We start from the raw sequence: 26,314 nt of genomic DNA, 5'->3' as shown, positions 1-26,314 counted from the left end.
TCAAATTGTATATATGCTACATTTCAGAGATGCAATTCATCATGTTATTTATCAATCACCATTTGGTGAAACAGACTAGTCTGTAACTACATACAAAAAGTTTTCTTACAAACAAAACAACAATAGTATTCCAAAACAACATACGAAAAAAAGTTTATTTTCCAAATATATCCCTTTGTTTCCTATCGACAAATTGTAGTTGATAAATTAATGAAAATGCAAGTCTCCACACGAGATATAAGATAAGATAATAAAACAAAGATTGTGATGGAAGGTTTTGTGCTTCACAGCAGAAATGCAATACCTGAACACAGGACTTTGCTGTTGGCAGTGCAGCTGAACTGATGTGGTGCAATGCATGCACAACGCAGAAAGTGAATCACACCACAAACTGCTCTGAAGAAGTGTATGGGCCTGCAGAGGTCAACATACATAAAAAAAAGAGTCGTGGAAAAACATTAGCTCAAATTAGGTCAACATATTGTCAATATTTTCAGAATCCCTGCAGGTTATTATACCTTTGTCCTGCCCCCCTCTCCTCAACCCTGATTTGCCTAGAACAATATAAACAACAGATAGAAATATGACAGAAAATTCTGCACCATGTTCATTACTTCAGTCTCTGTAAGCTGATTTTGAGCACAAGGACAAGGTTACAGGCCTTATGAGAGCACGTCGACGGTATTATGTTACACTGCCAATGCCTCTGACAAAATTGTGTCTTATTAATCATTGATCTGGTCGCTGGTGTTAGTTTCAGTGCACTGGGGATTATGTTCACAGCACTAAAGACATTTGATACATAGGCAATTTTTAAGGCAATGAATATATAATATAAAGGTTCTTGCAAAACATATGCCTTTGAGAGGGATGAAGATTAACAACAGAGTTAAAAATGTACTGTATATGGATCGTAAAGTGGTTATTAAGGACAAAACATACGAAGAATAAAAACCCTTGCAGTAAAGATGCTGACCAATGTGCTATGATGTGGTGGAGTGGTTTGAATCCAGCATGGAGCAAAAACTTTCCCTACAGAAAATAATAAAATCTAACTGAGTGCATGGCACACTTATGATTCAGAAAAATAAAATCTACAATGACCCATCACAGTAACTGTATGCTGGCACAACACAATCTTTCGGTTTGCATGTTATACAGTAAAGGATATACATTTCATTGGACAAGCCATGTACCCCAAAAAAGATCATTCTAATATTTCAAAATAAGAAAAACATGCTTCAAAGTGTATTTTCCTCCATAATCAAGCTCAAAATTAACCTTGGAGGACATCACATTAAACACGAGGAAATTATAGCTTGCCGGAACCAGATGGTGTCACAAAGTGATCAGTTCATTGTTAATGTATTAAAACGTTTTGCTGGAGTCCTGAGGAGCCCTTAAAAAAGTCTCAGGTCAAAGGTGATGCATCAGCCTTTCCCGTCCGAGTTGAGAAAGTCTTAGAGGAAGTGATGATGTGTTGTTTCCGTTCAGTGTAGGGAACTATTTCATCTATCCTCCTGTGCTTGACCTCTGCTGTCCATTGTAGACGGGGAGCCAAAGAAACAGAGGAGAGGAGAGGAGAGAGGAAGACAGACAGAGAAAGAAAATATCCATTCGTCTAGCAGCATCTGTGCCCTTTAGTTTGTCCGGAGCTGGTAATCTGCCAAGAAATGCAACAGCAGAGCATTAACACAGCGTTCTTCCTCTCATCACTCCTGCACATCGCATCACTGCCAATGAACCCCATTAAATATCTAAACAAGATTTACACAAATTATCTATTGGGGCATTCTACTAGATCACAACACCAATATGAACCACATTCCTTTCTTAGATATTTAATTCTCTGCCGTTACAGACATGACTGATCATTTCTTAAATCCACATTGATTGTTGATTACTACTAATACATCAGTATTCAATTGGCAAACATCAGAGCTATTATGGTGTATATTTGTATCAGTACTGTCTAATAGAAAAATAACAATACATGGCCATATACTTTTGATGGGGGTCTGTTTTCATGGTTCGAAGAAGACACCTTTAGTTACAAGTAAGGCAAATGTCAATGCAACATGATATTTAAGACCATAGTATGTTTGTTTTGGGGAGGAACTTCCTGTTATGGGTTACTGTTTGAACTTGTAGTATGCATTACAAAGTTCTGAATGTATCCCCAATCCAAAATTGCATTTTATATATATATATATATATATATATATAAAGATATAACATTTATGCTTGAAAACTCTAATACACCATTATCAAAGATCTTACTGCAGTGTGATGCTGCCTGATCATTTTCTGACCACTGACACAGTCTGATATTTGTGAAGTCTTCACTTACTGCTGTACAGTACGGCGGCTAAATGCCTGTTCATCACTCATTAATAAGTCAGCAGTCAGTCTACAGTATCAAGGTTTTGTTTAATCAGTGCGAGTGTGTCTGCATGTAGTGCGGAGTGAAATGTGATCAGCACTGTCTTCTCTCCCCCTCCCTCTCCATGTTGCTGATGGTAACAATATGAGAAAGGTGATAGCATTCTCTCCAGTCCCCCCCGACTTTATCACTCTTCTTTCTCTCACTCCTACTTATCTCCTGTCTTCCTCTTTTCTGTCTCTCTCTTTTTGCTTCCTTGCTGATGTTACAGCAAGGCGATAGCATCCACTGAGCGCCACCCTGGGAGAATCATGGCATTTTGTGGCATCATTCAACCTCCGGCAGCCCCCGACTCGTACCTGACACATCCAGGTAATGGATATGACGAATGTTAAGGAGTCGGGTTCATTTGTCGGGCGTAGGTATTGGGCTTCCATATAATTTCCATTTGCCCCACATTGAAACTAGAGAGCTAGTAACAAGGATTTTGATGAAGTTTCATCAATATATTGTAGCCTTAATGTGGAAATAGGCAATTATGTTTGATCCGTCCAGATGTAGCTTCTTCAACATATTTCAACATGTTTTCTGGGGAAAATCTCAAGTTATTGAGTTGGGTGACAAAAGTTCAAATCTCACAGCACTGAACCATGTCTTGGTGCTTGTCTTTCTTGGTGTCACCCTTGACTTTGAAAGATGCAGAAGGGTTCATTCACAGGGCAGCAACTGAATCTACTGATCCCAGGTACCAGCTTTGCTAAAAAACTGCATTCTCCCAGCTGTACAGTAGCCCTGTTAAAATCTGCACCACAAGCTATATAGCAGGCTTGTAAAGTTTCAATCCTTGGCCTCCTGTGTGGTATCATTCTATGGCCCTGAGGTCATGGCTCATGGTGACTGAGCCAGGTAATGGATATGATGGATGTTATACAGCTAGGTTCACTCCTAGGCCACACACTGAATAGTGATGCAGAAAGACTGATCCTGACACCTCCTCGCAAGAAAAATCATATCTAATCTCAGGATAACCTTCGGTTTGCTAATGGGATTGGACTCAAATTTCATAAAACAGAAAACAGCGAAACGGTAGTCCCTAAGTCACAATGTGGGCACTGGCTATTTGTTATGGACGTTCAGTTTAATAAATGATATCTATTATCATGTTATTGTATTATTCACTTCTTTGTAAAAGTGCTTTGGTTTTTTAAAACTTTCTCTTCTCTTGAGTAGATGCCACTGTCAAGCAAATCTGCTCAAACCACACTCACCCAGTTTCAATATATATTACATAAGATTGTTATATCTGAATTTTAGCTTTGATTGCAGCTTATTAAGTGAGTTGAAGTATCACAATCGGTAGTGTACGTGTGTGTGTGTGTGTGTGTGTGTGTGTGTGTGTGTGTGTGTGTGTGTGTGTGTGTGGTGTGTGTGGGGGGGGAGTATATTTCAGTGTGTTTGTTATTACCTCCACTTTGTGTAATGTAGCGCACCCATGGTAATGCATGGTAACCGCTCTTCTCTATGATCTTAAGGTAACGTACCTGGGGAACACAGACAAGTCAAATATAGTTATTTCACGCACACATATATATACGTATTTATATATATATCACTATAGTCTATATTCTTCAGTCTGTTCATGACATCCGACTTATAACAGGTGTAAATTACTCCTGTCCATTAAAAACCATGTATCTCTGAATTTGGTGATTTCAATTTTTCAGACAAATTGGAAGAGTAATTGTTTCTTAATGGTTTAAGCAAAATTATCCAACTTCTAAAAGGTAAATATACCATTTAGATCATCAAAAATGCTGTTTACTATAAAGTCATCGCTTTTCTTACTTTATAAAAGATTTTGTTTCAGGGATACATGTTTTTCACAGGATAGTGACAAAATGTAAATCAGGAAGCACCTTAAGCTTGTTATTTTCAGGTAGAGATCATATATATATATATGTTTGTATATTTAACCAAAGACAAAAGTTAGTGTATGGTTGTGAATAAAGGTTACAACCTGAATCCCAGACACAGTGAAATAGGGGATCTCAAAGTTAACTGTGATTGGTCTCTTTGCTTCCAGCTCATCATTGTCCACACTGGGTAGCCCAAAGTGAGCCCGCATCATGTACTCCTTACCACCCTACACATGGAAAAAAGAAAAGAGAAAAAGTTACAAAGCCATCAGTTATCTAGTAAAACAGGAAGAACATTCAGAGTTCACAAAGCCTTGCAGATAAAGCAGGTATTTGACTTTAATTAATACAAGGTTGTTTATACTTTAAATTTGTGGCAAAGTGGGACAACTCTCATGCTGTATTGAGGTGAATCAGAGTTACATTTAACATCTGACAGGCGTATCTAGGCTATAAAAACAAGAAACAGGTTAATCATTCTTCATACCAGCCTGTTAGTCTGTACTTTGGTTTTACTTGCTGCAAATCAGTTACCATATTGACTTGAAAGCCTGTTAAAAAACTGGTTCAAAACACTTTTTCTCTAAAACATTTAAAACGTGTGACTAAATAAACAAAAGTAAAAGTTATAGTTTCTGAAAAATTGAGTGTAACACTCAAAAAATGAATCTGTTTCACACGGACTGTGTGGGTGTGGTCTTATCTATTTTGATTGACAGTAACCTGGCAACAAAAGCAAAAAACCCAGTTATAATCACATTTATTACGGTCAAATGTTGTATGTTGTTATATGTGACATTACATGTGCTTCCTTGCCCACTTAAAACCAGTGAGAAGAGCTCAGACAAAAACCCAAATACAGAATATTTCTCTTTAAAATAATCAAAAATGTTCTGACTTTGACAGATAATTGTGTGTTCATGTAGGACTCTATCTTTCATAGCAAGAAGCTGATTGGGAAAGTGAGTTCAGCTTCTTAATTAAATCTAAACTATTGACACTAACTACAGTCATAATATTTATCTCCTTGCCGTTATGCAGCTGCTGTGGAAAACCTTATTATCTGTATCCTTGCTTAACGCTGATAAAAAATGTTTTTTCTTTTGCATAATGTACCATACCCAATAAATGAGAAATCTGTGAAAGACGCACATTTTCATGTTTGGAAAATAGATTAAGGCAAATGGAATTTTTCCTAAAAAGTTAATATACTTTTCCTATTATGAGAGAGTAATGTTTGTGGATCAGGTTTGTAAATAGCTGCACGGAGCTTAAGGCTGGTGGACTGTGGATGAGTCTGTTTATCAGTCTCTTATCACAACAAGCCACTGACTCATCTTTGTTTCCTTGAGCCTCTATCAAACATTACAAGTTGAGTATGGTTCCCTGAGAGAAAAATTGGTTTTATAGTGTCCAGAGGTTAATAGTGACAGAGAAAAATGTGCCGCAGAGTCATACACTTGCTGGAATGCAATATGTCAACAGTAATGACGATTCCTAACCCTCCTTGACAGACTGAAGGTGTAATGAATTACTGAGGATATATCAGAACTTGACAGATAAAAGGAGGGAAATTCTCTTTACTTTTATGGTTTTAAAGACTGATACCAAAAACATAGAAAGAAGAGCAGCAAAATAAGTTATAAGCGTGTATTTTTTGGTTTGTGGAGGGACCGATCATAATGTGATAAATAGCTGCAGTCTAATAATTGTCAGAGTGAAAAATAACAAAGTGTAGAAACACTGAGTTTCAAGTAAAAGTCCTGCATTCAAAATGTGTAAAAGTACAAAGGTATTAACATCTAAATATAGGGTTTATAAGTATTGATGCATTTATGTATGCATCACTTTAATGTTGCAGCGGGTTAGGGCGGAGCTTCACTTTATATACTGACAAGTATCTTGTGAAAACCCAACAGGGACCAATAAAGTATGACTTAATTAGCTTAACTTTTTACTTTGCTATTATAAGTATGTATTGTAAAGGGGACTTTTAACTGATTTTATCAAATAGATGTTGAATGAAAAATTGCAATATGTGCCTCTGAATTGTAAAGAAGTATAAATATAAATAGCAGAAAGAAAGTACCTGATTTGACCATTTTATGGTGCTCAAGTAAATGTAAGTTGTTACTTTTTCATTATATTGACGCTGCCTTTGAAACCTTACAGTGGTGGAATAAGATAGTATTGTAATAAGGCTCAACATGTACTTAATGAATTTAAGGTTATAAACTTTGATATTTTGTTGCCATACTAACAGGGAAAGACTTGATGTTCCACTGCACCACGTTCTTCTCAGGCACCCACTTGGCGCTGCCTGTGCTGGTCTTGAACTTGGGTGAGTCAGCATCACTGGGCACCGGCACCAGAATGGACACATTATTGGCAGTGGACCGGCTTTTAAACTGACTCCGAGCCTGTGGAAGGTCAAAGAGGACAGAGTTCAAATGTCATCTGAGGCCTTTACAAGTAAAAAAAAAAAAAAAAAAAAAAAGAAGAGCATTCCCATCCAGCTTCACATCGAGGAGGTCTCCATGATTATGCACACTGCGGCTTGTTAATTTGAGTCTGAAATGGCCGTCGCTGCCTCAAACAGATGGTACGCGTTAATCCACCCGAGAAGTATGTGTCATAAATACTAAACAAGTTTGAGTGAAGGGACTAGATGAGTGGATAAGGTGGTGGGGCTCTGTATGTGTCTTTATGTTTGTGTGTCACTCATCCTTACCTTCACCTTGATCTCCACACGGCTGTGAGAGAACTTCTCAATCACGCTCTCGATCCATATGAGAGGCTTCACCTGTCAGAGAGAGAGAGAGAGAGTGAGTGGACAAGGTCGAGAGGCGAGCAAAGAGCTGAAGTGCATCACTACAACACACATCACCGGTGACACAGTGGACAGGAGAGAGAGCGAGAGAGAGAGAGAGAGGTATTGTGTTTGTACAAGGGAGACAATAACTGCTCAGCTTCGCATAGACTTCAGGCACAGCAGCCCCCCTTAAGTATCCTCTGGTTCATTGAACAGCATGTCAAGATGATTGGCAACATGTTACTCAGCAGAAAAACTGAACCGTTACTTATCTTGAAACATATTAAATGTTGTTGTAACTTGGCATTTTACACAAACAGTCAAATGTAATAGTCTTTTAAATTTGGTTATAAAAGAGTTGTGACAACATTACTTACTGAGGCAAGATATTTTGCAGTTGAACAATAACATGTATCAATAATGTACTGTATCAGTAAATAAAAAAGGCAAAAGGCAAATTTTTAACAGTAAACCTCAGGGATACAATACAATTAAAATAGTTTAAACATTAACCTCCGAAATAAGAATAATAAGGGTAAAGGGTAAAAATTACATGATATATTTAGGGTTACATATGTGCCAACATATATGTCAATATCTGTGATAAGCCAATATCGACCAATTTCTACCAAATTATCAGATTATAAAAGTGTAATATGTTACGTACCAGGAAGATGCAGAAAATAATTAACTTTCTACGTTGTGATGGTATCTGTGTTTAAACTTTAGTGTGAGACAAATATGAAGTGTGATCGTGGTGTTGCTGGTACATAAGTGGTGTGAGTGTGAGTATGTGTTAGAAAGAAACGTTTGTTTGTGTGTCCTACTAACTGTGGCGTTGAGGCGGTAGGACATGAGCTCGCTCTCGCCGTCGGGGGGGATGAAAGAAATGGTGCGGTCGTTCTCGAAGCGTGACAGACGGACACACTGATGAAACTTCACATCCTCCAGCTCCACTGCTTTACTCTTTTCTCCTGACACACACACACACACACACACACACACACACACACACACACACACACACACACACACACACACACACACACACACACACACACACACACACACACACACACACACACACACACACACACACACAACACAAAAATACACAGAAAAGATTGAGAGCCTTCCACGCAGCCTTTCGGAAATCAAGGTCAAGGTAATGATGACTGGCAAACATTCACTCAGTCTTTCGCTGCTACACTCAAACACATACACACTGAATCCCACAGCCTGTGTGCCTTCAACCTGCTGATATCATCTTCTCCCCTACTGAAGCTCATTTAGCTGCCTCACAAATAAATCCACACCTGCACTAACACACATACAACACAGTTAATAAATATTGTAATATCAGCCAGAAAAACCCCCACTTCTGACAAAAACACATAGCTGTGTATATATTTTTTCATTACTGATTTAATGTTTGTGGAATAAATCCGACTACCACACTAATGCAGGTCGTTTATCATGGTCTCATTTTGTGAAATACGCCTACAGTGAAGTAATTCTGCCAACGAGATGTCACACTATTTTCCCCTCTGTATCATTAGTAATATGACTGCTTAAATGCACAACCATTTGTCAGTTGAGGTGTTCAAAACCTGCCAGACACAGATAACCAGATATCTGGCATTTTTGCTGGATAGACAACAAATTATTAATTTATTTAAAAATTAGCTTTTGACTCATTTTCGCTTAATTGACTAATCAAAATAGACTAGTGAGTATATTTACGAATATGATGACCAGAGTATAGTTAGTAACCAATTAAGAAGCGCTCTACCCTTTGTTTAAAAATCTACACGAGTACTAGAGGCTGCTATAGACAAAAATCAGCAGATTGTGTCTGTTAGATAATTTCTTTCTGTGAACAAAATGTGACTTTTCCAGACAATTCCTCTTTAAGGATGGAGCAAGAGTGCAGCGCTGTTGCAATGGGTATTTAAAAGCGCAACCTCCTTAATGGTAGCATCTGTAGTCTGCTAGAGAAAGCCTCCTCCTCTGGGGTTAATAGAGGGTGCTGAGTTGTGGAAAACTGCTGTAATGGCTGTGGGCCTATGGGCCTTCAACCAAATCCCCCATTCAACAGCGAGCTTTAAGCCTGCCTCACCTGCTCTGAATGCAGCCCTGGACCAGCACTGTCGAAGAGAAGATGTGTGTGCATGTGTACTTATGTATGCAGCTTCCCTGTTCATTGTTCTCTATCTCCCAGTGCGTGTACGTGCATTGGTTTATGCATATTTTCTTCCTACTTGCTTGTATCTCTATTGATTTGTTTTGGTGTGTGTGTCTGCGTGAGTGTGTGTAGGGGTGGATGACATTTCCTCATGCCTGAGATGGGACTGGCGGAGGTCAGGTCTAGGGAGAGCACAACACTCCTGGACCAGCATAGCAGGAAAGCCCTTTAGAGCATTTTCTGTCTCTCTATTTCGGTTTGTTTTTATGTCAGTAACACGCACACATGCATGCAGCCGTATCAAGATGACAGTACAGAAAAGGTCGAACGGGACACTCTGTCACTGCTAGGACCTCAGGGGCCCAGAAGAAGAGACAGGTGTGTGTGTGTTCGTGTATGTACGTTCGTGTACATGCCAGTTGGGGATTGAAGATGCAGCGGCGTCCCCTATGGTTCACCTTTAAGGCTGCTTTAATAGACAGGAGGGACTTAATCTGTTTTCTGTCTGCTGTAGCACAATAAAAAAAGAGACACAAGGAATGCAGGGAACCGTGTTATAATGGCATGTGGAAAATGTTTCTGTCCAAAGGCATCCAAGAGTGCTGAAATATCACTGAACCAAGAAGACAAAGACACAGGTTAACGCAGACTTCTTAGCATTAAAACTCCTTTTGGTCGTCGATAAATCATTTATGTCATCTTTCCAGCAAACATGCTAAATATTTCTTGGTACTATAACGGCAAAATATATCTGCATTTTGGATTGTCGCTTAGACAAAACAAGTCATTAGAATATGTCACTTTGGGATTTTTATTCTAAGCACATTAATCGCTATATAATCAGCAGATTAATTAATCATGAAAAATAATCTTACTAACCTGAATCTCAGCTAAAACTCTCCCTGTTCATGTTCATAGACTTTTAAATATCATCTTAAGGAAAAAAACAAATAGTCAAAAAATCCCAAAAGCAAACCCTCAAATCCACACATCAATCAAACATACAATACCTCTGATAATCAAAAGGGATTAACATCTGGGTCATGTGACCAGATGTAGACACTCAAATGTTACAAATGATCAGATATTTTTAATGTAAAGGCCAGAGTGTTTGTCTTAACTGACTGATGTCTAAAAAGGGTCTTTTTGAAAACTTTAACATTTCAAGCTACTATGAATGCAACTTGTATGACATTTCTCTCGGTTTCTTAATAGAGACAATTCTGGATTTTTTCCAGCAGAGGGCAGTGTTAAATGACTTATAGTCTTTCTCACATTTTAGGAGCATCCAGCTGTGATAAATTGTGCATATCAGGCAAACATTATGAAACGCCAAATGACTGCGAAATGATATGTAAAAAAGTGTAACTGCTGAAGATGAGAGGGCAAAGCATGTTTTAATATTTGTATAAACATTCAGCCCGAGTGTGTTTGTTGCTGTATCTGTTTGTTTGATCGTTATTTCCCATCATCTTTTCTGATGATATGTTATTTCCCAGACTGCAAAACACAGCGGGGGGATTGTGTGCTGCACATACAGGCTATCCACAGACCCTCACCTTTCATCTGCAGGGCTGTAGCCTAGGGTGAGGATTAACTGAGAGGCAAAGAGGCTAGACAGTGATGGAGCCTTTCCCCTTCAGTAACGAGTAGTAGGGGGGATGAAATGAAGGCGGAGGAGAGGAGGGAAAAGAGGGAGATGAGAGGGAAAAGGGGGAGAGGGTGCATGAATAGACAAGGGGGAGATGTAGCAGTGGGAGACGTTATTGGAAAAAATGGGAAAGTAGGAGGAGAGGGAGAGGAAGATGAAGAAGGATGAAAGCCAAGCCAAGAGTGAGATTTGCAAGAGTGCAGGGTTTAGACAGAAAGAGGAGGTGAAGTGGAAGTCTGAGGGGGGAGTTCAAGGCTAGTGCTCCACCATGAAGTAGTATATTTACAATTACATTTTGCCATTTCAGCATTACTCTAGCAGATTTTTTTACACAAATTTATATCAAGGGTAAAATAATTTGCATTTCAAATGCAATAAAAATTCCCCTGTTGACAGTTTACAAGTCCTCTATCAATAATGTCAAATCTGGGCAGCTAGAGATAAATAAAATATTAAATATATTCCTCTATGTCATTCTTGCGTAGCAGTCTGTTAGCAGTCAGCTCAGCATGTGAAATAAAGTGTACCAATAGCAATTTAGAAAGTGTAACTGAAAGGAAACGCAGATAATGGGATAAAGTTGACTGCTGCCTGATGCTGTACATTAATGGATACAACGACATTAAAACTACAACATTGCATTTTTCACGAAGCATTACAGTTATATCACCAAAAAAATTGTTGTGTGCTTTGCATTACCTAAGTCAATGATTCTACACCTGGGGTTCATGTACCCCGATAAGTACGTCAGCTTGTACATGGAAAGTATTATAAGATATAACAAATTTATCCATGCTAACCCTTTTTCTCATATTTGGTAAACGTGATTCGTGTCAACTTCCCTTTTCTACATGACTCTATTACTCTATTATTATGTATGACACTGAGCATGATTCACTATTACTTACTGCCTGTTATATCAAACAGCACTTTGTCATTGAGTCCCAGTCTGAGTTCAGGCATCCCCGACAGCACTACTTTGAGCTTGATGGTACCCACTATTTCACTCTGCAGGACGCTGCCATTGGCGCTCACCTATAGACAGAAGAGCAATGCATGACATTAAACAAGATAAATATTAATTCATGCTTGGAAAACAGCATTGGGATCCCTTTTAAATGTTTATCAGCTATGATATCATCTTTACAATCAAATGTGCACAAAGTTCATCTGAAAGTACACAAGCCTTACTGTTAGAAAATGCACTTAAAACTGCTTGGTTTAAATAATGATACCATACAGATCTGTAGCAGCCATTCAGTATGTAAAAACAAACTGAAAAGGTATCAGCTTGCTGTTTGAGAAACGTAATCGGGGTGTTCATGTGAAAGAGGATGAAGAAGTGAAAGTCTTTTTAAGAAGTCCCTTGTCACAGAAAAGGAAGTAGCAGCTGCAATTCTGTAGCCGTGCTGAAAGACATACACCTTTTCAGTTACCATTTGACGCACAAAAACCTGCAACTGCGTGTTAAGTCGTCCGTGAGACGTTGCTTCAAGGACAGTAAAAGGACTCTTCATTTTAATTTAAAATACACCAGCATGTTCATGTATACAAAGCCGTTCTGTTTCTTTAGCTGAACGAAACCTGAGACTTTGTCTGTTTTCCTTAATTCAACATAGAAAATGCTCCTCTAAATGGCTTTATAAGGAAGCCAAATAACATCACATAATCTCACTGATTATACCTTTATGTAGTATCACTGAACAAAAGTAAGTCGGGTGGTAACAAATATAACAATAAATATAAACAACTCAATTTATTACATCATGAGTTAATATAGTTATTATAATTATTATCAATATAATTATTATTGTTATTATTATAATAGTTCTACCCCCTATATAAATAATGTTTACTTTTCCACCAAATTATTACATTGAGCGTGTTCAATCCTTTTTCAAACCATGTATTGGGTCATTTTACTTAAGGTTTACAAAGTCAAATCATTTCACAGCAGTTACAACATTAGAAGTAAGTAGAGAGTTTATCAAAAGTTTAAAATATTGTATAATAAAATCACTTTTTGATTATTAAATCTGACTAATGTGTTTTGTCTGCTTGAATTGCCTTCAAACCTTTTAAATATACTACTGTATAAGTTACTCCTCACTGCACACAATGGAGAAAAGTAAACACCACAACATGTTATATTGAAAAAGAATAGAGGATTGTTGATACTAGAGACTGTTTCCTGAGCAATTCAATTCAAGGAAAGAGACTGTTAGGACTAGTCAAAACATGCCAGGGTTTTGACAAAGACACTGACACACCCACTTGGCTTCAGAGAAGCACTTTGATTTTTTCAAGAAAATACATCATTTTTATTGATGGATTAAAAAGTGTATAATGAAGGATAAAGAATGTAGAACTGATACTGGAATCAATATGATAAAGGGTAAGGGTAATTCAGGAGTCTATCTACAGTATTTATCTTTTTTTTGTGCTTCTTTTCACCTTTTATATTTTATTGTACAGTATATTTAAGTAAAAGAAAAGAGTTCCTTATTAAATAATGCTATTTTATATTATAGTAATATAATAGTGTAATTTTACATTTCATTTATGTTTAAGTAAACATTATGGATATGGTGATTAAAGATAATGGATTAAGTACAAAATAAATGTTGGGGATGTCTGTAACTTTCTATCTCTTTGCTAAGTCAGTTTTCTTTTCTGGAAAATATGATGGTGACATAGCAAAGATTGTCCTCACCAGTAGATTCACTGACTCAATGACGTCCATGAACACTTCGTTCTTCCTGTACTTGATGCCCTCCAACCGCCAGGACACGGCATTAGTGACGGTGGCTGGAGGTCGAGGAGCTCCGATTTCTAATTTATGACCATGCTGGGTGATGTACCTGAAAGAGACAAGAGGCAGAAAGAAGTTGTGACATGCGTCAAACTGTTTTTTAATTATGCTGATTGGTACCACTGCATACCCATGAAGGCATAGTCCTCATTAAGATGCTTCAGACAGAGACAGAATTTCCAGTTTTGGAGAAAAATCTCAAGAAATGGCTGCAGTGTTGAATAATAATTCAATCTCTTAATCTCCTTTAAAAGCTTTCACGTATAAAGAAGAAAAATAAACAGGAAATAACACACCAATATTTGTATTACTCAAATAAGTTTGCAATTCTAATGTGAATAAATTAAAGGTTGTTTTCATGTATGAAGATTAATTGTGGATGTATTTGGAAAAATGAATATTTACATGAACCCATTGTGACTAAAGCAACAGATAATATGACTTACATACATTTGCGACATGATACTAAACTATTGAATGTTGCTTGGGTGAATAAAAGTCCAGCATCAAGTGTCTTAAAGAGGTTTGAGCCACAAGGAGATGCCAGAACAGCTTCAATAGGTGTGGATGCTTCTAACACTGGAACATTGCTGGGAGTCCCCCTCCATTCTGTTTCACATTACATGCATTCATTTGGTCGATTGCTGATATAAATATAATGATCGGTGCAATCAATAATAAGTGTAAGTGCCCTAGCCTTGACTGTGGCAAAAGATTTTTTCTAATACTCTATAGTTAGCAACACAATGATTTCCCCCGTGTATCCGTCCATCAATCCCCTCATTCACTGCACAGTACTGTAGGTTAATGTGCTCATGCCGTGTCCAAGGAGACATGATGAATTGTCATGAGAATAAGAGGGAGCTGTACTTAGATAAACAACATGTGACCAGGCCAACCCCTCTCCTCGCCACTTTTTACCTCTCTCGGCCTTGTTTCCACTTCAGAGCTGTCTTTAAATTCATGCCACCAAATTTTCTCCGGACTACAATGTCTGGGATATTCATTGTTCTCATGTTTTTATAATATAACACTTTCCTTATATATAAAACAAAATAAATGATGAACTTCAATCTATGTTTAGTTTGTTACTTTGGCTAGCAAACTGTTTGTATGTTGGCAACATGGATTGTGCAACATGGATTGTGCAATACAAACAAAAGTACATGATTTTTTGGCATTTGAGTAAAAATAACCATTCAGTCATTAACCTACTAATTACTACAGATTTGTAAAGTAACCTGGCTTTGTTAAAAACATTCTGAATTGGTGCTGTTGACCTGCACTTGAACCTGCTTTGGAGAAGCAGCTAATATTCACCAAAGGACAGGATACAGAGATTTCGCAGACATGTGCCTTTGATCTGCTTACATTCATTACTTATATTTTCCATTTCCAATTTCTCAAAACAAAAATGTGTGCAACTATTTTGATCTGCTAACACAAATAAAAAGACACAGGTTGAAAGTGATCCAAACTGTGTTATCTCTGAGGCAATCCCTTTTATCCAAACCTCTGTGTCTTTTCTTCTTTTTTTCTTCCCCCTTTGTCCTCTCCTATTTTCAGTTGTCCCTCACCTTATCTTCTCCTCTCTAGGCCTGGGCATTTCCCCCTGAGTCAATCACATACTGACCCAATTTTCCACACAAATCTGCTATCCTCAAGCTCCTCTCTTGTAGAAAAAAGTGCAAAGTCAGAGGAAGAGCCAACATATTAACAATTCCATTAACATAACTTCAAATATATAACTTTTTTTGTGGATGTTTCTGTCTGGAAATTCTGCAGCCCCTAAAAGATCTGCCTGCAACAAGGCGGGTAAAGTGGAACCGCCGCTGAAATTGTGTTAATGCAGACAAGGTACTAATTTTGGAATGACCTGCTCATGATTCTTACCACATGTATATGTATGTATGTATGTATGTATGTATGTATGAGGTATTTCTTTTCAGTAGACTAAATACAGCAACAGGAATGGTATCTGTGTTCCATATGCAGTTTCTAATTTGAGAGATGGGTTGCATGAAGTTATGCACAGGTCAAACAACATGGGTATTAATAATGTGTCTTACTCCAGACTCGTTTACAGATTGCACTGTGCGTCTGGTAACCAAAATTGTAAAAGTATTGTGCATCTGTTCATTGATTAAACTATATGAACTAAAAATACTGACTCAACCAAATTTCTTTGCTAAATAACTAACCAAACTTTTTTCCTTCTTTTCATTTCATTGTTTTTAACTTGCAATAACAGTTGGTGTTGAACGAGAAGTGTACAGTGGCTTTTTAGAGCTTTTTTGCTGAAAACAAACAATAACTGTTTTCAGTCCAACTGTACGTTTCCTAACTTATGTCAATGGCAGAAAGTGCTAGATAAACTAATTTTAGATTGATTGACAGATTAAGGCAAAATGTTCTCCCTAGTTTTCTGTCCCAGTTCCTCCCACCTAGAGGGTCTTGAACGCATGTTGACACATAGCAGAGTCTGACAGTGTTGAGAGATAAAAGGCGGAGACTAGTGGGCTTGAGGTCGACGTTGGGTTGTTTTGTTGCTTCGCTGTTTGTTCTGTTTTGCCCTGATTCTCTTCAGAAATGCAAATGAAAGGATCTGGAAATGGGGTTGGCAGCGAACTGACAGATTAGCATAACAACAGCAATCACAACAAACAAACACGCACACAGACACGCATGAAAATTCATACAGACACACACATGAACAGATTCACATGCATCCCAGCAGTCTCACTTGCTCAGTTTCTTGCAACCTACCACACATGCATACACACACACGCACACGCACACACACACACACACACACACACACACACACACACACACACACACACACACACACACAAATTTATACTTTCGCCAGGTAGTTAGTGTAACAATGTAAGAGAAAATAAGCCTTTTTGGGGTAGGCGGGTCATTTAAAGGTCAGTGAACTGGAAAAGCTTGTAGACAGAGAGACAAAGTGAATGTGTGTATGTGTACTGTGTTTGTGTGCATGTGTGTGTGTGTGTCTGTGTGTGTATATGCACAAGAGAGAAATTACTTTTGTGCGTCTCCTTGGAAAAGAGAAGAGCAGGGCTTTTCTGTCTGAGAGTCTCAAATGTGTCCAGCTGACGTTGTCATTGTGTCAATAGGAGCCTGGTAATTATCAGCACTATTCAGACACCAAACACACATACACACACACACACACACACACACACACACACACACACACACACACACACACACACACACACACACACACACACACACACACACACACACACACACACACACACACACACACACACACACAAACACCTTACAGCCTCAGTCAAGCCTTGGTGCACAAACAGCACCCACAACTAATCCTTAATCACATACCGCCAGAAAAATCACATACTGCCAGAAAAATCACATTTGAGACATTAAAAAAAGTAAACAATGCAACATTCAGGTTTGATCGTATCAAATATAAGTTCCCCATTAATTAGAAACAAAGCTGATCATGTGCACTCAGAAGCCACGTTATCATGGCACTGTAAAGGGAACAATGAGCCTTGAAAACAAATGCTTCACTGAGAAGCCAAGAGTAAGGAAAAAGCAAACCAACCCATAAACACAAACACCTGTGAAGCCCAAGAATAGTAGTTGCTTCTGTTCACTTCACTTGCTGAATAGAGTCTGCCCATTCATTATAGCTTTAGTTACTGGCTGTACAAATAAAGCCAATGGGACTTCAAACAGAATCATTGTGTGCTCCCACTCCCATCTCTGCTGGTCAATTACAGTATGAAATACAGTGTTGTTATCTCACTGAAACACTTTCAATGCTTTGTTTTCTGATTGATGATACAGTTACCACTTGAACTAATCCGGTTACAATAAAATCAGACTGGAGTGCCTTATTGCAGTACGGCCTCTGAGAGTTTGAAACTTTAACCTTTTACCTTCATCAGCATTAATGTTACACCTAAAATGCCTCACCACAGTGTCAACGCACATAATTGATTCAAGTTTTGTCATATGTAAAAATGTTGAACTTTTTTATGGTTTAGGAATATTGATTGTACAGTAACTGATCACTTTGAAGTTTTGTCAATATTAGCCACTCTTATTATTAAACATGAACATGCAGAGGCAGCTATTCTAATTGTTTTCTTACTCTTGTAGGATCTTGCTGTCAGTTGTCTGAGGGAAACCAAAGTCCATCACTTCGTCCATCAGCTCGTACACCGTCACAAAATTGTCACGAATACTCTCCTCCTCAACCTCTTTAAAGTACTCCTTAAATACCTAAGGACACAAACAGACATACACACAGTTTGACATACATGACATGTTATATTATATTAGCTATATCATATGCAAGTTGTTTGGTTGTCCTTTTTTCTTCATTGTGTTTTGGTAGGGAAAGTGTAAATACTGCATATGCCATCTGCTTGCTCTATTCAAGAAACAAAAACCTGTATCAAGATGCAGCATAGAATAGAAAATCATGCAGTGAGGAAACAGTCAATAAATAAGAGGTTAAGTTTAACTGGTGTGTTGATAACAGCAGGGAACACAAGTAGCAGTAGTTAAGGATTTGGATTAAAATCTCAGGAAACAGACTCACCTGTACAATTTTATAAAGAAAGGAGTACACCAGGGAAGCGTTGGCATTTTTCTTTGTCATCGCCACCACTGAAGAACAGACTGTTAAGAAATAACTGTACATGTACAGAAATTTACAAGACGGAGATATGTAGCAAATATCTATTATACTGTAGGTGGTTATGAGATGAATGCAAATTAAATAATAAGTTAGCAGAATGCATCACAGTCTAAAGTAATTGAGAACATGGCCACAGGGAGCTAAAACCGTTCAGTTGTCTAATGCAGTGCACGGGGAATACCACTTGCTCACAACTGCAATATCCAGCTGAATTAATAATGTGTAAGGAAGTTTGACTGCCCAATATCACATTAAGGGAAGAGGATATACAGTGCATAACACATCACAGTGAATCTGTGTTAAATTTTTCAACTGGCTGTGAAGCATGATGTGATGAAACAGAAGCTGAGAAGCTGCCTGCTGTTAAGACCTGAAGCACAGAACTTTTAATGGAACTGGAGAGAGCTAAGGGAATATTTAGGTATACGTGTTAGAGGCTGTGAATCTCTGCTAAATTTTTACTAATTTCTCAGCAGATATGACTGATAGAAAGGCTCTGACATTAAAGTAAAATACATTTCTAAAATGGATACAGTAAAGGTTGCTGTGTTTGATCCACAGGAAGTGCGAGGATCCATGGGTGACCAGAGGCGTCATCTCAGCCTCCTCTTCTCTCTTCATCAGGATGGGCATGAAGTGGTCAATCTCATTCATGTCCATGTTCCCCATGTAGTTACGGCAGATCAGCACCTGGATCCAGAATTTAAAGAACAAAATATAGAGGCAGAAGACATAATTATAGAGCCACTACCCAGTTATTAAATGTTTATAGCTTTTGGCTGAGATACTAAACCTGAGCACTCAAGCTTAAACATGCTTTAAGAGTCATTGGCTGACTATAAAACCCTGACCTCATGGATGGAAATGGCAACACTTTCCAGGTTCTTCTCACAAGGAAATGTGCAAACTGTGTTCTGTGTTCTTGACTGTGCACCTTCTGATGATGAATGATGAATGCCCTTCTTCTAAAGTCTGCATTAACAGGAGCTAATGCAGACTTTAGCAAAGCTCTAGGGTTTCTTAGGTATGAAATCATGGCAAACAAAGGGGCTACACTAGCAACATGGCTGTATGGATGGTAATGTAAGGCTGTCGGTGGGTCCACGACTCTGGTTCAAACTGAAATATATCACTATTGGATCAATTGCCCAAATATAGTTTTGAGTGAAAAGCCAATCATTATTGAAAAGAATTGCCATGATATTTTTTCCATACATTCATGTCCACATCAGGATGATTTTGTAATAACTTTAAAATCCTCTGACTTTTTGGTGCCAACATCAGGTCAAACTTTTAATCAGTTCAATATTTTGGTTTAAGACCAAAAAACTGCAAAACTAATGGCATTTTCATCAGCCTCAGCTCTACTTTGTCTTTAGTGCAAATACTGTGCTGAAAGAATGAGCCCTAAAACCAAGAAATGAGTTAGCATGTTTGCACTTCCGGTTCCCTTGTCTCAAAGTCAATGTTTTTTTGAATGGGTTTTTTGTTAAATGCTTGAAATGAGGTCTATGGTTAACATAAGCGTAAGATATTTCAACGTTTTGAACTACGATGAAAAAATCATCAGTAAATACCCCTCTTGTGATTTTTTAAGACTTAATGTGTCTTAAAAAAGGCGGTTCCTGACAAGTGGCTAAATAGGACTGCATTCACACTTCAAAAAATCACAAAAGCAGTTTTCATTTCTGAATATTATCTGGCTGAACAAATGAGTAAGTATCATAGACTAGTGTTTGCCACAGAGCTCATGTTCTACAATAATCCAAAATCGAATGGCAAAATCTCACTGTCATTTTGTCATGAATCAAGTGCAATGCTAACTTCTAGGGTTGGCCTACAAAAATATGTCATCCTTGCAGCACATTAAAAGTGAAAAATGTTAGCATTCTATAATGATAAACTAAAAGTCTTGCTAACATGGCTGTATATACATTGTAGAGTCGTGTTTCCATAAATCCACCTACTCTTGTGTGTATATGGAATCCTCTTCTTTGCTAATGAGTCCTTACATTTTCCAGGATGGCTTTTAACAACGGTCTAAAAAGAGCAAGAACCTGTTTGCACTAAAAGGTGGGTGTGGGCTTTTTAAATAGAGCTAGCTAGCTAGTAAGTTACTTATAGACATGTCTATGAATGCAGCCTTTCCCCAATACTTAAAATAGAGCCTCTTATGACTGCATACCTTCTGTTCTTTTGAGACATCTTGATATTTAATGGCTGAATGTCAGTGCAAATAGCTGAGTTCATAAGAGACGACCTCTTTCTGTGAATCTAAGAGACCGACATCCTGCCATTTACTAAAAAAACTGTTGGATCCCTTACTGCAAACAAACAAACTCCATTGTTGATGCACTGAAAAATAATACACACACACACACACACACACACACACACACACACACACACACACACACACACACACACACACACACACACACACACACACACACACACAAACACAAACACAAACACAGGAATAAAATAACAACAAAAGGATGTTTTTGTTGGATTTAGGTCATGGATTTCAAGTGATTATAAATAACATTTACCAAAATTGACAGAAACATGTTTATATAACAAAACTGTAAAACTGCAAAGTATTTCTTAATCATTTCTGACACAATATTGAAGATTTACTTAATTTAGCGGTGATAAAACTGCACACCTTCCTAATCCTAATAGAAACACACACATGCAACAAGATGAGTCAGCAGTCTTGCCGGAGTCCGGACATAGAGAGAATGAAGAAAAGAGATCAAAGCTGCTATGCTTGAGGGATCTAGATAAAAAACACACACACACACACACACACACACACACACACACACACACACGCACACACACACGCACGCACACAAGGCTCCCCCCCCTTCCTTCAATAGTCTGTTGAACCGGGGCCACACAAGGGCACATACAACAAAGGCTGGAGGAAATAAGAAATAAACAATGAGGAAATGCCAAGAAAGTAAAGTAATCTGGGGAAGAAAAAAGGATATGAACAGGCCACTGCTCAGCTTCTGTGAGACGAGACAGAGAACGCAGAGCCAAGAGGTCAGAGTTCACTAGAGACAGAGAATGAGGTAGATAAATCTTTGCATCAAAAAAGCTGCAATACTGAAAAACCCTGCATGGCATCCAGAGGTTAACTCTGTAGTTCTGGATGTAAACTTTGCAAAAAAGAAAGTATTTTATTTATATTATGATCATATTATATTTGTATGATCATTATTTATCATACACAGATTAATGTATAATATATATATATGTATTAATTATTTTAGAATTCTTGCGATGTGCCTGGATTTTGCTGTTTTGATGTAATGTGATGTTTTTTTATTGTATCTTGGCAGACCAAAGGTGATTTTCCAGCCTCAGGTGGACTATAAGGTTGTATTTTATTCCTTTTAAAATTTGGGTTTTGGACTAGTGTCCAGACGAAATAAGCTATTTGACAACATTATATTGAGGGATTTATGAAAGTGTGATGGTTTCTTGCAATTTCAGACATTTGTAGTCTAAATGTTTAATCAATAATTGTTGCACCATTGATAAATGATCGAAATGGTTCAAAACAATAAAATACTCAACCCATACTGCATTTAATGAGCACCTAAATGAGTTTGGGTTAAAAAGCAAAATACGAACACTGCATATTGGTGCCACCAATATATCAGTTGCAATGATCAGGGCCCTGATGTTGTTAGCTGTGCAAAGTAACGTTCACAATCTTCAAACTTATGAGAAGGAAGAAATTATTTGTAAAAGATAGTTTCCGCTAACGGAAATGCATGAATCACAGAGTAACATTATGACTCTGTTCCAGTCATTTCCTGAGATTAAATCAAATACATTTTTGATGAAAAGTAGCAACACATGTGTTATTGACTGCTCTATAATGCCGCTGTTTCTAAAACCTCACTGTCGATGTATTGATGTGTGTTTAACTTTCTTTTGCTAAACAGCCACTTGTTTTGAGAGCCATTTCAGACAGCTGATAGCTGGATGTGAGGATAACAGCACCGTGAGGGAGATATTAGGGGAGCTGCAAGATTGCAGGTTAATCCTCTGCCAATACATTCTGAACAGGGCTGGGAGCTGTGACAATTATGGCCTTCCTACAATCACATTGATGATTTAGAATAGCATGTGTTTCACCTTTAGGATATTTAAGAGTCAAAATATCATTGTCATGTTGTCAGCTGGTTCGAATGTGTGTCAGTTACAATAGTTTTTAAGAGGAAAACAGATAGCTTGTATATTCAGCAGAGGCAGCACACATCAAAGAGAACACCTCACACTAACAGTTTCCATATTTCATGCCCCAAAGCAAAGCGCAGCTACTTAATAATCCAGGTCTCATTAAATTCTATTGTGAGCGTGTTGAGACACCCTACTGTCTGATGTATGTGTTGGCATATATAAAATACTTAATTAAAAATATCATTACAGTACATCTACATCCCTCCATTACATTGATTACAAATCTAATCATAAGTGATGTCCATCTATGACGAGTAGCTCAAAAGGGTTTTCATAACAACATGTTAGTTAGAGTAGAAGATACAAGTTTTGTTAGAAAATAGTAATGAAATAAAAAATCAGACATGTTTTGGAAGAAGGCAGAGGGGAGTAAAAATAAAGAACATTTTAAAACTTGAACACAGATTAAAATTAAAGCAAAGTGTAGAGATAGACACATATTTATAAATTGCACAATGAAAAGTGGTACAAAAGAGAAATGATGTAGAACTAAAGTAACCATTTTTTTAAATGGCATATATTTTCTAGAGCAGTATAGGAGATTTTCTTACTGCAGGGCTCTATTGCTAGTTGAATCCAGAAGAATCCCCGTTTGTGTTGTTATACTTGAATTTCACACTAGCAACAACAAACTGCTCTCTCTTAAAACCACTGGTGGCCTTAAAATCACTAAGGGATTCTCATTCCAGGGACACACAAGGCAATCACTGACTGTTTACAATGTGTGAAATCAATTGGAACCACTCACTGCTGACCTCTAAAGGCTAATGGCAACCCGAAAATCCTCACTGCAAAGTGTCACTGGAAGGCAAACTGGAACACAACAAAAACCCTCTTCAAATCTATTTGTCCTATTGTATCACTCAACAAAAGTTTCGAAAAACAATCACAGCACAAACCTTTAAGCATAACTCCAAAACCATCTGAGGAAAATATAACAGAATAATGCTGATATTTTAGAGTGACATGGCTGTTAGGAGTTAACAGTAGCTTACTTGTAGACAAAATAACGGCACAGTGACAGCTGCAAAAAGATGACTCTGAGTTGGTCTATCAATTGTAACCATTCAGCATTGTGCAAGCTCACAGTGCCTCTTTTTCTAAACAGCTAGAGGTTCATTGTTGCTCAAAACGCCCAATTCAACAAAACAAATGCACCAGCGAGCGTCTCTGAACAGTTTACACACATAGCGCTCGAGGAATGATTTGTGAGCGCAGAGCCCTCTGTGGAAAATCAGGGCTATGGTCTTGTTTGCCTTTTTTGAACTAGGCATTATGTGTTATGTTTACCATGTTCACCATCTTAGCATAGCATGTTAGCATGGTAACATTTGCTAGGTAGCACTAACCATAAAGCACCTGATACGGCTGATTGGAGTGCCATTTGTTTTGCAGGTATTTGGCCAAAAATCTACCTATTGGACAACTTACATGTTTGACCTGATGATGAAGCTAAAGGAAAAGTCAAAGGAGCAGCAAAGTCAAGTCACCAATGCCCATACAAAATGTTTTAGCAAGCCATTAAACAGTTGCTGAGATATTTCAATCTGGACCAAAGTGGGGGCCATCACACGAGTGTGGCTAAAAGATCAGATATAAACTAATTGAACTGGTAAAAATAATTTAATTATTGTAAACGTACACTCTAATGTGGAGTAATGTGCGCCTGATCAATAAATAAACACAAAATACTAAGATAAGAACTGCAGCTCTTTTGGGACAATTACTGTATGCTTAAAATGTTACACTCACACTTGTATGCTTCTAGCTAATGAAATGTGCTAGTTCTCATTACACCCATAAACTTCACTGGGAACAAATGATGCCATGCTGATTTCAATAGCCTGACATTTCGGTCTACCACGCAGGTCCCTGCAGCCAGCAATGTGCGGTCTAGTGCCCAGGAGCTGCAACTCAGAGGGGGAAATGGCAGAGGTGGACATTGTCTTCTGTAGAAGCTGTGTGTTTCCAACTGTGTCTAGAAATGTGTGTACTGGAGTGACCTGTCTACCTGACCACGATTGGTTTGGGTTGATTGCCCTCAATATATTTTTTTTATTTTTTATCTTTGGCACATTCTAGTTAGTAGATTTTTTGCAAGTACAATACAGCTGTTATACAGGACAGAGGAAGGGAAGGGCTGAAGGTTAAGATATACTGACTTGCCCCAGGGCACAGATAGATAGAGGAAAAGAGAACATTTAATCTGCACAATCAGACACCCAGGCTATATATGAGGGACTTATCCTTTTCCCTGATGGGAATTGTTAAGCATAAGGCTTATTTAGGCGTTTTATATGTAAAACCTGTAAAACCTGACGACGTAAGAAGTAGTGAAAACGCAATTGTTTTTAGTTTCTTGTATTCATTCTATAACAAGCACATGTCTAAAAATTCAAATGAATTTGAGAGAATTTTAGAAATGTATTTAAAAACAGTATTAGAAAAATACTGTTTCTTAGGGATTAAATTGAGGTTTATTTTCATTATAAATTAAACTACTTTTTACTTTCTCAAGAGTTCATTGTCAAATTGTTTGTTTGTCCGACCAAAAGTTCAAAAACTAAAATGATTTGATATAAAAGCTGAATTGATGAATCTAAAATAAATTACTTAAAACTATTTTGATGGTTGAATCATTAGTAAGCAAAAATCAAAAACAAAATCCATCCTAACTTCTGACAGTTAACTGAATACCTTGGGGTGTTTGACTGCTGTTTTGGAGTAAACAAACAACTTGAAGACCTTACCTCTTGCTTTGGGCAATTGTGATGGACATTTTTTAACTACATTCTGACATTTTTACAAGAGAATTATGAACTGATTAGTTGTTGATCTATTTAATTGTAAATTACAGCCCTAAATGATGATGATGCAAATTCTCCTATTTAAAAAGCTGGTTAAGAAAAGAGGAAGCAAGCAATTTACCAAAACTGTTGCTGGTTAATCCATTAACTGCTTCAGCACCACATACTGTAGCCTACAAGTGCCTAATATATGGGTTTGTCTCTCAGAATGCATTTTCTAGTGAATGTCAACCTGGTGTCCAACTAGTTTGTCCAGTTGAGCTACTCTTCCTGACTGCAGCCACACACAGTAGTAAGTGAGCCAGGAAATGCAAGCTTGACACAACGTTACAGTTGCTACAGTAGTACACCAATACAAATTAAAAAAAAATCTTTTAATTTCTTGACATAACACATGCAAACATACTCTTACAGCAGGTGCGATCGTTTATAACCTCGATGTCAACTTTCCCAACAACAAGTCGCCATAAACTTAACATTACCTTTCCCTTCAGGTCGAGGATAAATATTGCCGACGCCGACATCCTGATGGTGAAAAATCCTCAAGAGCAAGAACTAGCCGGAGATAATATGTCGGTCTACTGTAAGATATGGGTCACTTAAAGGGGCTAAGATACGCTCCCATCATCCTCCTTCCTTCCTCCTCTCCTCCATTCTCTTCAGACGTTGCGTTTCAATGCAACTCGCTGCTTTTCCGGAGCTGAGCATCAAGCTGGCTGCAGTAACAGAAAGGCCACTTCCGGGTGTTAATGAGGGGATTCTTTTTTACTTTTCAAT

At 37.8% G+C, this 26,314-nt stretch overlaps 1 protein-coding gene across 1 annotated transcript; it reads right to left on the bottom strand.

The window, feature by feature from the left end:
• Window positions 1–136: 136 nt before the first annotated feature.
• Window positions 137–26,201, bottom strand: ap1m3 (adaptor related protein complex 1 subunit mu 3). Its single transcript, XM_054602560.1, has 12 exons — window positions 26,020–26,201; window positions 19,001–19,157; window positions 18,369–18,436; window positions 17,916–18,046; window positions 13,661–13,808; window positions 11,856–11,982; window positions 7,943–8,085; window positions 7,031–7,102; window positions 6,561–6,719; window positions 4,401–4,526; window positions 3,849–3,924; window positions 137–1,663 (listed from the first exon to the last, which is right to left on the bottom strand). The coding sequence occupies exons 1-12, from the start codon at window positions 26,059–26,061 to the stop codon at window positions 1,641–1,643; spliced, it is 1,272 nt and encodes a 423-aa protein (XP_054458535.1). The 5' UTR covers window positions 26,062–26,201; the 3' UTR covers window positions 137–1,640.
• Between the last annotated feature and the right edge of the window lie 113 nt (window positions 26,202–26,314).

The sequence above is a fragment of the Anoplopoma fimbria genome, chromosome 8 (genome assembly GCF_027596085.1).
Source record: "Anoplopoma fimbria isolate UVic2021 breed Golden Eagle Sablefish chromosome 8, Afim_UVic_2022, whole genome shotgun sequence".
Lineage (NCBI taxonomy): Eukaryota > Metazoa > Chordata > Actinopteri > Perciformes > Anoplopomatidae > Anoplopoma > Anoplopoma fimbria.
This window is presented reverse-complemented; position numbering and strand designations above follow the sequence as displayed.

What these genes read in the sequence shown, in the direction of transcription:
- ap1m3 (XM_054602560.1), bottom strand. Translation starts at nt 26,061, where the DNA reads ATGTCGGCGTCGGCAATATTTATCCTCGACCTGAAGGGAAAG. An exon ending in TCCTCGACCTGAAGGGAAAG is followed by an intron (nt 19,158 to 26,019) that starts GTAATGTTAAGT and finishes TTCTGGATCCAG; the next exon opens with GTGCTGATCTGCCGTAACTA. An exon ending in TTCTTTATAAAATTGTACAG is followed by an intron (nt 18,047 to 18,368) that starts GTGAGTCTGTTT and finishes TTGTGTCCTTAG; the next exon opens with GTATTTAAGGAGTACTTTAA.